Source organism: Phocoena phocoena, chromosome 6 (genome assembly GCF_963924675.1).
Source record: "Phocoena phocoena chromosome 6, mPhoPho1.1, whole genome shotgun sequence".
NCBI classification, from domain to species: Eukaryota; Metazoa; Chordata; class Mammalia; order Artiodactyla; family Phocoenidae; genus Phocoena; species Phocoena phocoena.
This window is the reverse complement of record NC_089224.1, coordinates 107,617,681-107,629,909: the sequence shown is the minus strand read 5'-3', so window position 1 is coordinate 107,629,909 and position 12,229 is coordinate 107,617,681. Positions and strand designations below refer to the sequence as shown.

Genomic DNA, 12,229 nt, shown 5'->3' with positions numbered 1-12,229 from the left:
TTATGAGGCCTGTGGAGAGGGGGGGCTGCCCTTGACCACCCCAGGCCTTCAGAACAAGGCTTATGATGACAAGATTTTTCCCTTGGGGCCCCACAAAGTGTGGGGTTACTATCATCGCTAATGGCCTTGGATCCCTGGGGGCTGTTTACACCCTTTGTACAAAGGAAGAGTTTAGAGAGGCAGGCCCCCTGTCCAAGGTCACCGTGTTCTCCTACCTGGAAGGAGGCAGCTTTAGCCGAGAGAGGACCCCCGCATGGGCCCGGCCGCTCCATGGGTGCTTCCCACCAGAGCTTCTCAGCCACTGACCAGGAGGTAGCCAGGGACCTGGCACCTCTCATCCCTGGGCTACCAGCTCCATGACCAGCTGGGGCACGAAGTGACTCATAGGTGTGGGTACCCCTGCCAAGCCTGCCCTGGGCTGGGCCAGAGAGGGGAGGGGGAAGTTGGGGGGATTCCTAAGACCTCGTAGCCTTCTCCCACCCTGATGTTGGGTGAGGGGGGGTGGGGAGTGTGCTGGGAGGCAGGTCTTCCCTGATAGGTCTCTGCTCTCATCCTGGGATCAGCCCAGGGATCTCTTGGCCTCCCTGGCTGTTTTCTGAGCGCAGGACTAGTCAGGACCTCCCTGTGAGTTAAATAACAACCGGCGGAGGTTAAAGGTGAGCAGGCAGAACGGGGTGTGTAGGGAGGGGGCACTTGGGAGACTTCCGGACCTTGGGGCTGGGCTTCCTGCCCAGTGGGGCTGGCTTTATCTGGCCTCTCTTATCACAGCCCACCCCTCTCCTTACGGCCGTTTCGCTGGCCCTGCCAAGCTGGGATCCCTGGGGAGGGGGGATAGGACACGGGATGCCCTTGACCTAAGGCGTCCAAGCCTGCCAGGGTGAGGGCTGTGTCACCAAATCATTTGATCAAAAAGATGCCAGGACACAGACCCAGTCCTCGGCCTGCAGGGTGACATCGAGGGCCTGTCCAGACGAGCTGGCAAAGGCCGTTCCCATTTCCACAGCCTTTCCAGCCATCGGCTTGACCGCTAGCTGACTCGCTCCTGCATTTGGGAGACTCCCAGGTGCCAGGCTGCCTCCGATGATGCCTCCACAAGGCCCTGCCTTCTGCGAGCATTTATTCCTGGCTCCGCACCTCCCTCCACAGATGGGGATGACACCACATCACCCCAGGGTGCAAGGCTGAAGGGGTCAGACCCACACCTGCCCGGCTAGTCCCAGCCTCCTCTCTGGGGTGTTCTATGGGGAGATGGGGGGGGGTGAGGAGAGCTCAGAGCCAGAAGCTCCAGGGTTTAGGGCCTGTTTTGGTTGTTTTAAAATACAGTTTAATTGCATGAGTAAAAATATTAATTCAGGAAATATAAGAAAACACAGAGAAGCATAAAGGACAGAACCATCCCAAATAACCATGGGTAACGTTTCAGTGTGATTGCTTCCATCACACTCCTGCAGAAGCAGGAGATATTTTGTAACCTGCTCTTTCCACCTGTTGTCTTTGTGTTGTTGTTATTGTTTTAATATTTATTTTATTTATTTGGCTGTGCCAAGTCTTAGTTGTGGTACGCAGGATCTTTAGTTGCTGCGTGTGGGATCTAGTTCCCTGACTAGGGATGGAACCCGGATCCCGTGAATCTGGAGCGTGGAGTCTTAGCCACTGGACCACCAGGGAAGTCCCAATCCACCTGTTGTCTTTGGAACGTCTTTCTGTCATAGTGTATATACTTCGTCCTTTCACGTGGCGCCCCAGCATCCCATCATAGGGCCGTGTTCTACCTGTGCCGCCCAGATCCTGGCCAGCAAGGCAGCATCGCCCATCAGCTTGTTAGAGGTGCCCCACCCAGACCTGTGAGTCAGGGATCGGATGTGCAGTGACTCTGCATGCTCTAACTTATTGAAGCTGATGGAGGTTTATGCTTTTCCACCTTTTCCACAAGCAAGGCTGCCCTGAACATCATGGACACACTGGGTGGAGGTAGCAGAGAACACGGTTGGAGCATGGCCTTTCAGGTTCTAGTCCTGGTGTGGCCACTGTACACTGGGCCACGTGGCTCTTCTGTGTACAGGACAAGAATCAACACGTGCCCTCTCTAGTGGGTCATTCCATGACGTGCTGGCTCCCGTCTTAGAATGTACAAGACCAGCTCCTTCCCTAATCCTCCTTTACCATAGATTGCTGCTACTTCTTGTCTTTGGTCCCCTTCCTCCTGTTCTCCAGTGAGCCTACTCCTCTCGGCAGGGCTTCATCCAAAGCAATCCACCCAACGGCTCTTGCCAAAGTCATCACTGAGGTCAGTGTGGCTAAACCTGATGGTCAGTCTTCACCCCCATCTTCTTGGCCCATCGAGAGCACTTGTCTAGGCGATCACTCCCATGTCTCAAAAACACCCTCTGTCTCTTAGCTTCTGGAACTCACTCTTCCTATGGTCTCTTTTTTTTTTTTGGCCATGCCGTGCAGCTTGCAGGATCTTAGTTCCCTGACCAGGGATTGAACCCGGGGCCCCGGTAGTGAAAGTGAGGAGTCCCAAACACTGGACCGCCAGGGAATTCCCTCAGTGGTCTTTTACTTCATCTGTTGTTGTCCTCAACTCCCTGACGACATTGAACACAGGAGTGTCCCAGTGGACCACGTCTCCCTACTCCGCTCTTCCCATGTGATCTCATCCTGCATTGGGACTTTAAAAACCACCAGGCTGGCAACTCCCAAAAGTGTGTTTAGACTCTTGGGGGCTCTGAATTATATATATAGTTCAGGTATATACCTGCCAACTCAACCTGGATGTCCATCTGTCAACCTCCCATTTATCATTGAAAAACCGTGCTCCAGGGACTTCCCTGGTGGTCCAGTGGTTGACTCTGCCTTCCACTGCAGGGGGCACAGGTTCGATCCCTGGTCGGGGAACTAAGATCCCACAAGCATGTGGCGTGGCCAAAAGAAAAACAAAAACTGCCCAAAAACCACAATCCAGCCTGACCTGCTGCAGCCTTCTCTGTCTCAAGGATGGTAGCTCCGTCCTCCTTCCAGCCAAAGCCTAGGACTCTCAGCTCCTCATTCATTCAAACTCACATCCAATCTGAATGATTTGCCCTCACAATAACCTATACATCCAAGCACTCCTCACCACCAGCTTCATGACCAGCTTGGTCCAAGCCACCATCATCTTCTGCCCAGATTATTACAACAGCCTTAACCAATCTCCCTGCTTCCATCTTTACCTCCTTAGTTTTTCTCAACATAGTCACTGTTTTTTTATTTTTAATTGGTATTTTTAAATTTTTTAAATTTTTTATTGAAGTATAGTTGAATCACAATGCTGTATTAATTGCTGTTGTACAGCAAAGTGGCTCAGTTATGTATATATGTGTATGTGTATATATATATATATATGTGTGTGTGTGTGTGTATTCTTTTTCATATTCTTTTCCATTATGGTTGATCACAGGGTATTGAATATAGTTCCCTGTGCTATACAGTAGGACCTTGTTGTCTATCCATTCTGTATATACCAGTTTGCATCTGCTAATCCCAAACTCCCAATCCAACCCTCTCCCACCCCTGCCCCCTTGGCAACCACCAGTCTATTCTCTACGTCCCTGATTCTTTTTGTTTCATAGATAGGTTCATTTGTGTCTTCTTTTAGGTTCTACATGTAAGTGATAACATATGTACTTGTCTTTCTCTTCCTGACTTACTTCATGTAGTATGATAACCTCTAGTTGCACCCATGTTGCTGCAAATGGCATTTCGTTTTTTTATGGCTGAGTAGTATTCCACTGTAGATACGTACATCTTTATCCATTCCTCTGTTGATGGACATTTAGGTTGTTTCCGTGTCTTGGCTATTGTGAATAGTGCTGCTATGAACATAGGGGTGCATATATCTTTTTGAATTATAGTTTTGTCTGGATATATGCCCAGGAGTGGGATTGCTGGATCATATGGTAGTTCTGTTTTTAGTTTTGAGGAATCTCCATACTGTTTCCCACCGTGAGTTTTTAAAAATCATGATTGTGTCCCCCTCTGTAGAGTTCTCTGAAGGCTTCCTAGGCTCAGGGCTAGACTAGATTCTCCTTCACAGCCTCCAGAAGGAAACAACCCTGCCGATGACACCTACAGATTTCAGAAATTCACCTCCAGATCTGAGAAAATAAGTTTGTTATTTTAAGCCACCATGTTTGGCAGCCCCAAGAAACAAATACTAGTCAAGAATTTTTTTCTTACTTTCACTGGCCTCTTGGGAAGCTGTGGTCTAAGTTAATACCTACAAGCAAAGGACAGTTGCGGTAAAAGGTTTTGCCAACGTCCCTTCCCAGGTCCCTCTAAGAGGACTCCCACCCGACAGAACGTAGAATTTGCCTCATACGTGGCTGTCCCCAACTTCAGACTCGCAGGAAATATATCCCCCAGAATGTGCTGCTCCTCCAAGGGTCCCAGCTCTGAACCCCTCACGATCCAATCTTCCACTAACTATTCTGTCCTCCTGCCCACCTGCCACCCTAATCCAGGCTACTGTCACCTCCCCACGCCCCTGGAGATCCTTCAGCTTCTCTGGTCATTTCCTCTCTTGCACCCTCTGTTCAGCAGCCTGAGAAGTTTTGCAAGTTACAGATTTAACTATTGTCATTCCACTGATTAGGAGCCTCTGCAGCCTCCCGTGCTCATGAGTCAAGTCTGAACATGTGTCAGCCACAGCAGACTGTGCCTCCACCCCCACGCCCCCCCCCCACCCCGGTCACCGCTGCAGATGTAGCTCACAGCAGGCCATCTCCAGTTCCCTCATCAGCAGACTGAGCCCCATTTCTCATGTCTCCCCGCTTCCTCGGACGCTGAGTGGAGAGGAGGAGCAAGGGAGCATCATGGTACCTGCCCAGTGGGGGGCAAATGTTCTGGAAGGTACTCAAGAGAAAAACAGAGAAGACAAACTCCTCTGAAGGTATGTCACGGGACATGAACTGGGTCAAAGGAAAGAACCAAGACTTGACAGATCAAATCTCAAAGGTCAGCTACAGGGTTAAGAGCTGGGGGTCTGAACATAGCACAGAGCACACAGTCATTTACTGAAAAAGAGTCAACTTTAATTGTTACTGACCAATCTGCATCCAGGAATGTCTCTGAACAACTGAACAAACACGATAAAATTGTCCTATTGAAGAAACCAAGAGTTTCTGCCAGCCCCAGAGTTTCTGAGGGTTAGGCCAAGAGCAGCCCATTCCCAAGGCTGGTTCTGTCCCCCACGCCAGCTTCTCATCCCGTGAGAAGGGCTGGGGATGGGTGAGGGACCTGTCCCCTCCTCCCAGCATGCTGGGATCTCTTAGAAAGTCACCGGTGGGGTGCGCCTTTCCTCCCATCTCATTCCTGTCCTAAGGTAAATGGAGACCCTCTGGGCATCACCCCAAAAGCCAGGGAATGAAGTGAGGCAGCCCAAGTGCCTTCCCGGACTCTCAGCCAAAGCTTTGTTCCAGTCTGCTCGGTTGGTTCCTGATGCCCAGGGTGGGGATTAAATAAAATATGCACGAGAGAAAAAACTCAAATGCCCCCAAATCTCCACAACACAAGTCACAGAGCAGAAGGAAAAATAAAACAACGGCCCTAATAAGAAGCAGCAGCGGCCGGCCCTCAGAAGACGCGTTCAAACTCCGTCTGGTTGGTGGTGGCGGGATTGCGGCTCTGGTTGGTGGACTGCTGGGTGATCTGGCTGCCCTTCCGGCGCGGTGGTGCTAGGTACTCAAACATGGACGTCAGGTGGGTGGAGAGCATGCCCTTGAGGTCCGAGGGCATGGGGTCGGACCAGAAGAAGTCGTGGTTCAGGGCGTCATCACTGTCAATGCGCTGGGCGGGATCCAGCACCAGCAACTTGTCGATGAGGTCCAGTGCATAGGGGTCACGCACATAGGCCTTCAGCCTGTCCTTCACCTTCCGCTTCTGGCCCTTGACCAGGTCCAGTTTCTCAAACAGCTCGTACTTGTCCACATTTGGCCACACCTGGGGTGGGAGGCATGGAAAAGAGAATGTAGTCAGTTCAGGGGGTGCGAGGCTGGTTCACCGGTCAAGCACCTGTAGGGACTAAACGCTCTCCGTTCAGAAGCTCCCAGACCGCCCCGGAGGGCAAACTTGACCCCTCCAAGGTGAAAGCAGCAGGAACAACATATCTGGCAAACGCCAAGTACCAGGCTCTTTGACACAAATTGTCTGGCGTACGTGCACCAAGCCTGAGAGAACCAGTTGTCTCACAGCACAGCAGCTCAGCTCTGAAGTGAGGGGCTCAGACGCCCTCCCCAAAGCCACAGAACTAAAGGGATGCAGCCGAGACTTGAACAGTCTGTGTGGCTCTAAAGAGCAGACCCCAACCACCCACCAGCAACCTCTCCAGAATGGAGCTTTTCCTCTATTCAGCACCCACCCCTCCCCTGCCAGGGAGACTTCTCTGCAGCCCGTGGGGCCCAGGGGCCCAGGCAGCCCGACTCCGTACCTCAGGAGTGATGGAGCCACAAAGCTGGCTGATGAGGGCAAGCTGGTGCTGCTCTGTGTTGCCCTGCATGATAGGGCTGCGGGTCCACATCTCTGCCATGATGCACCCAGCACCCCACAGGTCAATGGGGGGGCCGTAGTCCCGCTCCCCTGAGAAGAAGAGCACACCAGGAGGGCCCCTTGAGCCCGACAGCCTCCTGAGAGGCAATGCCCCCGGGCCGGGGGCTCAAGAAGCCCTGGCAGCGGGGGGCTGAGGCTGGGTAAGTGCCCAGCCCCTGCTTCCCTCTGCCAGCTCGGGAGAGTCCTCACCGAGCAACAGCTCCGGGGGCCGGTACCAGAGCGTCACCACACGGTTGGTGTAGCGGTTGGGCTGGCTGTTCTTGGCCAGGCTGAAGGCCCGGGCCAGCCCAAAGTCTGCCAGCTTCAGAACTCCATCGCGGGTGATGAGCACATTAGCCGCCTTCATATCCCTGTGCAGGATCTGCAGGAAGCACAAAGGCGAGGGTTCTCGGGGGGTCCTTTAGCCACACCCACCCCACAGTGAGAGCAAAGGCCAGCCCAAGCCTTGGTCTCTCCTCCCCTACTCTGGCCCCCACCTTGTTCCTGTGGATGTAGTAGAGACCATTGAGCAACATCTGCATGACCCTCTTGATCTCAGACAGTGTGAACTTGACTAAGACGTTGCTCAGCAGCCCGGCAAGGTCATGCTCGCAGAAGTCAAACACCAGATATATACTGCCTTTGCAGCGGTTATAGGGGGAAGCTGAGACCGGAAGAATGAGGGGGACAGAGAGGAACAAGAAAAAAATCAAAAATCTCATATGCAACTCACTTTCCCACAAGCAGCTCCTACCCTCTCCAATCTATGGACCCCTGGATATCCAGGTGCAAATTCCTTCACAGGTAAAATATTTTCTGAGCGCCTTCTCTGGGCTGGGTACTGCGGCAGGCCCCGAGGAGGCACCTGCTCTGATGAAAGGGCCACAGAAAGCAGTCACGCTTGGTACGTCTGGGTTAAGAAGAGGCAATGTAAGTGTGTCCAGTTCCAACTTTTGCAAACAAAACCTTAAGCAATAAGCCTCATTTCCTCCATCTGAAAATGGGGATGAGATCCGAACAACTTACCTTTGGTTCGACAGATCTCAATCAAGTTGACCACATTCTCGTGTTTTAGAAGCTGGAGGATCTTGATTTCCCGCAAGGCTGTAATGGGGAACTGGGTGGGAAAAAGACAGGAGAAGGTCAGAAGTGGGTGAGCGCACCACAGACCAAGGAACTGGCCAGGGAGTCCACAGGAAGGGTTAAAGGTTGGGAGACAGAGTAAGAGCGTAGGCTCTGAAATTAGCTGTCTCAAATGCCACATGTGTAAAATGGGTGTAATAGTATGTACCCCTCAAGGAGCTGGTTTCAGACAACGAATTGAAATAGCGATACTTCACACAAATGCTCTATTACTACTTATCAAATGCTCCACAGTTTCTTCAACCTTATAAGTTTTAGCTCTATGCCTGTGTTTAACTGTGAGATGGTTAACAAATACAAAAATAAAGAAACAAGTCTCTTGAAAGCTGGACCAGAGCTAAGATGGGGTGGGGGGTGGAAGGCACTGTTGTTTTTCAAGTGAATACCAGTCACCCTTTTAAAGTCATTGCATATAACTTATTATTATTTTACACTCAACAAAATTAAATCCTAAAGAAAAAGTGCTCAAAGCCTTCCTAACTTCAGGAACCAAGGTGCACTCCGTGCAAGCATGGGCTCCCCCTCCTGCCACCAACCACATTCACCTATGAATGAAATATGAAGCTGCTTTAAAATACTTGAATTGAAAGATTTAACTTGGAAGTCAAATTCCCTGGAATATGGAAATTTCCAAACACGTAAACTGAACCTATACGTGAGAGTCCCAGAAGCAGCAGGGTGGAAACCCAACCTTACGCCCAAGGGAGCTGGCCGACCTGCCCACCCCACCCGTACTCACCCCCTCCTTCTCATTCTCCATCAGTACCTTCTTCAGAGCCACTTTTTGGCCGGTCTTGCGATGCTTTGCCTTAAACACCTCCCTGCAGGCCGAGAGGGGGACCCAAGAGAACTCTTCAGGCCATTTCCGCAGGGCCCGCCCCTCCCCCACCAGAGGAGGACAGGAAAGGGAATCCGGGCGGGGCTGGGCCGGGTACCCAGGGCACTCGGCTACCCCACCACGCGGTGTCTTCGGTCCCTCTCCGAGCCTCTACCTCCTTCTCCTCACCCGGGAGTCTCACGGAGATACCGTTCCACTCACATGCTCCTCTCTGCAACCCCTCCCTGCCCCCCATCAAGGGCCTCAAGCTCCTCCCCGCCAGCCAGCTCTGTCAGGCCCGGGCGGGCTGCGGCGAGGCCTAGCGAGACCACGGGACAAGTCTATGACTAAATGGCTTCCCGACCAACTGGGCCCGGGCCTGGGCGTCCCAACGTCTGCCCGGAGGGGTGCAGGCTCAGGGCTCCCGGTCCCTGGGGGCCAAGCCTTACCCGAAGGTGCCTTGGCCGATTTTAGCGAGCTTCTCATATTTGGACACCTCATCACAAAAGGGACATTCCACCGAGTCGTACTGCTTTGCCATGGCCGCCTCCAGTGCGCCGCCACCACCTCCTGCCGCCGCCGCCGTCGCTGCTCCCGCTCCGGGTCCCGCCGCCGTGCTCCAGGCCCCTCCGCGGCCGCGCCACTTCCGCCTCCACGGCCACTTCCGGCCTCGCGGCGCCGACCCCACCTCTTCCGCCCGCCGCCCGCCGCCAGGCCCCCTGGGACTTGTAGTTCCCGAGAGGCCAGGAGGAGCCGGAGCTGCAGAGGCGCCTCCGCCACCGCCGCTGCCCCCGCCTCCGCCGCCGCCACTGCTGGCGGCGGCCCCGATCGGGGGCGCGGGGAGCCGGGGCGCCGGGGCTGGGGCTCGGGGTGGTGCGTCCCGCTGCATCGGCTCGGGCCGCCGCCGCTGCCGAAGCCGCTGCCGCTCTGGCGCCCGATCCGGGGCCAGCCGCAGTGCCCTGCTCCTCCTCCTCCGACGGCACCGCCTCCGCCAGGCTGCGCTGGGCGCGGGGCGGGGGGGCGGCTCCCGAGCCGCGGCCTGGGGGCTCCCTGGCCGGGCCCGGGCCCGGGGCGGCCGGGCGAGGGGGCCGGACGGGAAGAGCCGATGAGGAGGCGGCCCGAGAGCCCGGGAGGGGGCGCGTTATAAAGGGGGAGGTGCCCCAGCCTCGCCCTCCCCTCCCCCTCCTCCCGCCCCCTCGCTCGTCCCTCCCACCCTTCGCGGCCGCACCTGCCGCCGCCGCCGCCGCCGCCGCCGCCGCCGCCGCCGCCGCCGCCCGTCGCCGCCTCCGCCCGCCGCCGCCCGCCGCCGCCGCCGCCGCCCGCCGCCCGCCGCCGCCACCCGCCGCCGCCCGCTGCCGCCGCCCGCTCCCTGTCCGCCCGCCGCCCTCGGCGCGTCACCGCCCGCGGCCCCTCCTCCGCCTTCGGAGGTGGGGCCCCGCGCTCTACACCTGGCTGCGGGGCGACTCGCCGCGTGCCTCAGTTTACCTACACATGCTAGCTGCTGCGGGGAGCCCTTTCCTCCCCAGCTCGGGGTGCAGCCCTTCACAGGCGAAGGTGGGAGGTGCCGAGGGAGCGGCCTCCGGCCTGGGGAGGAGAGAACGGCCGCCACCGCCGCCTCCCCGGGCCCCTGCCACCCGCCGTTGATATGGCAACTGACAGCCGCCAGGGGGCGCGGTGACATTGGAGGCGGCGAGCGAGCAAAGCCCAGGCCTTCCATCCCTGGACCCCCTGTTCTCAGGGAGGCAGGGATGAAACTCACAGGACCCCCGTTCCCCCTGAGCTGAGCTCGAGCTGGTCGTGACCCGGGTCAGTAGTCACAAAAGTAGCTAGCATTTACTCTACACCCTTGTGTGCTCAGGGAGTGCTGAGCGTTCCTGCTGAATCCTGAATCAACAGCCCCATAGTCAGGATCACTAACCAATTTTACAGAAGAGCACATTGAGGCTCAGAGAGATGAGGTCATTTGCTCAAGGTCACACAGTGACAAAGCTGGGACTCGAACCTTGTCTGAGTCTGAAGAGGATTCTCTTGACTCAGGCTATTTACAGTCTGTCCAGGACAGCAGTCATGCTGTTTGAGGCCTGTTATCCTTATGTGCCAGGCACAAAGCCCACCATTCACCCATCTCCTTCTCTGGTCCTGTGCCCCCTTTCCCTACCCTGGCCCTTCCCCAGCATCTTTCTGATACCTTTCTGGCTCCAGGAGCCTCCTCTTTCTTCCTCCAGCCCTACTCAAAAGCCAGCCCCCAACAAGGCTGTCTTTCCAACTCCTCTGCACCTCTTCAATCTGCCCCTCCTCTCCAGTCCTCTGCCAATGGATCCTGAGTCCTGTCCTCCCCAGTCTGCCCTCTCCATCTGTCCCCCTCAGAGCACCCGCCAGATCATTCTGAAGCGGAGTCTGTATGTATTTCCCTCCACTGTCTTCAGGAAAAACAAAATTGTGACATTTGAGGCTCTTTCCATCTTCCCTTGTAGGTTGTGGCCACACTGTTTCCTACCCCCTGGGCCTCCCTGCCTTCGGGGCTGTGCTCTCTGATTGCACCCCAGTACCTTTCCCCGGTTGCTCTCCACCTCTTAGCTCACATGGCTTGGCCTTGAAGCTTCCTTGTAGGAGCAGTCAGGAATGGGTCTGGTGATCCTGGTGTCCCAAGAGACCCTGTTCTGCCATGGGGGACCCTTCCAGGGAAGGTCTTGAGGGTCAGATGAGGAGCAGAGAGCACTCTCCTGAAGGCAGTGTAGACCAGCAGGGGTTTGAGGCATGTCAGGGAGTGATCTAGGGTCAGCTTCACGGGCACACTATTAGAAGCAGAGTGGCCATTGGCTAAATTGGGGGTGCAGAGGGCAAGGAGGGAAAAAATAACAATTGTAGTAAGTACAATTTATCAAGGGAAAATAAATGGTCCAAGCTGTACGCTTCCCACTTTATGGGAATTATCTCAATCCTCACTCAGCAATATTACACTATTATTACCTCTATTGTACTCAGAAGGACTGAAATTCAGAAGTGCCATCATTGGCCAGGGTCAAATAACTGGCCAGTTGCCATACTGATATTTGAACCAGGTCAGTCTGGTGCCAACCCCAAGCAATTACCCATGTCAGGACCCCACCCATCTGGGCTGAGGGTGGAGTTAGGGCACAGTCTTATCACAGCACCACTGGCTGGGTGCCTTGGATGCCGGTGGGAGGTGTGGGAGGGGATAGTAGCATTGGAGGGGGTAGGTCTGCCATGGGCTTGTGTGGCTTCCACCATCAGACTCTCAGGCTGGGGCCCCTACTTGTTTCTCATGAGCCCTCCCTAAGTCACATCCTGTGGGCAGAGGCCTCAGCAAAAGTTCCGGTGGTGTCACCTCCTCCACCCCACCATCCCTGGCCTGAACCCTGACATTGCCAGTCACTTCCCCCCAGGGCCTCAGGCCCTTAGCCCTTCCTTGGGGAGGAATGCAGGCAGGAGCAGTCAGAAGCCCTTCAGAAGGCTGCCCAGGTGAAAGTGAGAAGAAATTGGGTCCTAGCCAGAGACAATTTCTCACTGACTTTGACTTCTGATTTGCTGGTTTGAGGGAAATGTTTCCTGTTTCCATGATCAGCTAAGCTGGCAAAACAGGGCATGTGGCCAATACTCAGGAATGTTTGCCGATTGACTGACCAGGCTCTGAGAGAGCCTCTGGTCCTGCTGCCATTTAGCAGTTAGGGAAACTGAGGCACA

General features: G+C 55.1%; 1 protein-coding gene across 1 annotated transcript; it reads right to left on the bottom strand.

Annotated features, from left to right (window-relative positions):
* Positions 1-5,050: 5,050 nt before the first annotated feature.
* Positions 5,051-9,180, bottom strand: CDK9 (cyclin dependent kinase 9). Its single transcript, XM_065878924.1, has 7 exons — positions 8,974-9,180; positions 8,447-8,528; positions 7,591-7,681; positions 7,062-7,228; positions 6,775-6,946; positions 6,467-6,615; positions 5,051-5,979 (listed from the first exon to the last, which is right to left on the bottom strand). The coding sequence occupies exons 1-7, from the start codon at positions 9,063-9,065 to the stop codon at positions 5,614-5,616; spliced, it is 1,119 nt and encodes a 372-aa protein (XP_065734996.1). The 5' UTR covers positions 9,066-9,180; the 3' UTR covers positions 5,051-5,613.
* Between the last annotated feature and the right edge of the window lie 3,049 nt (positions 9,181-12,229).

Bases quoted from the DNA above. Each gene is read 5' to 3' on its own strand.
- CDK9 (XM_065878924.1), bottom strand. From the start codon at position 9,065: ATGGCAAAGCAGTACGACTCGGTGGAATGTCCCTTTTGTGATGAGGTG. The intron at 7,229-7,590 runs GTAAGTTGTTCG...TTCCGGTCTCAG, and splicing joins TGAGATCTGTCGAACCAAAG to CTTCCCCCTATAACCGCTGC. The intron at 6,616-6,774 runs GTGAGGACTCTC...TCTTCTTCTCAG, and splicing joins GCCCCCGGAGCTGTTGCTCG to GGGAGCGGGACTACGGCCCC.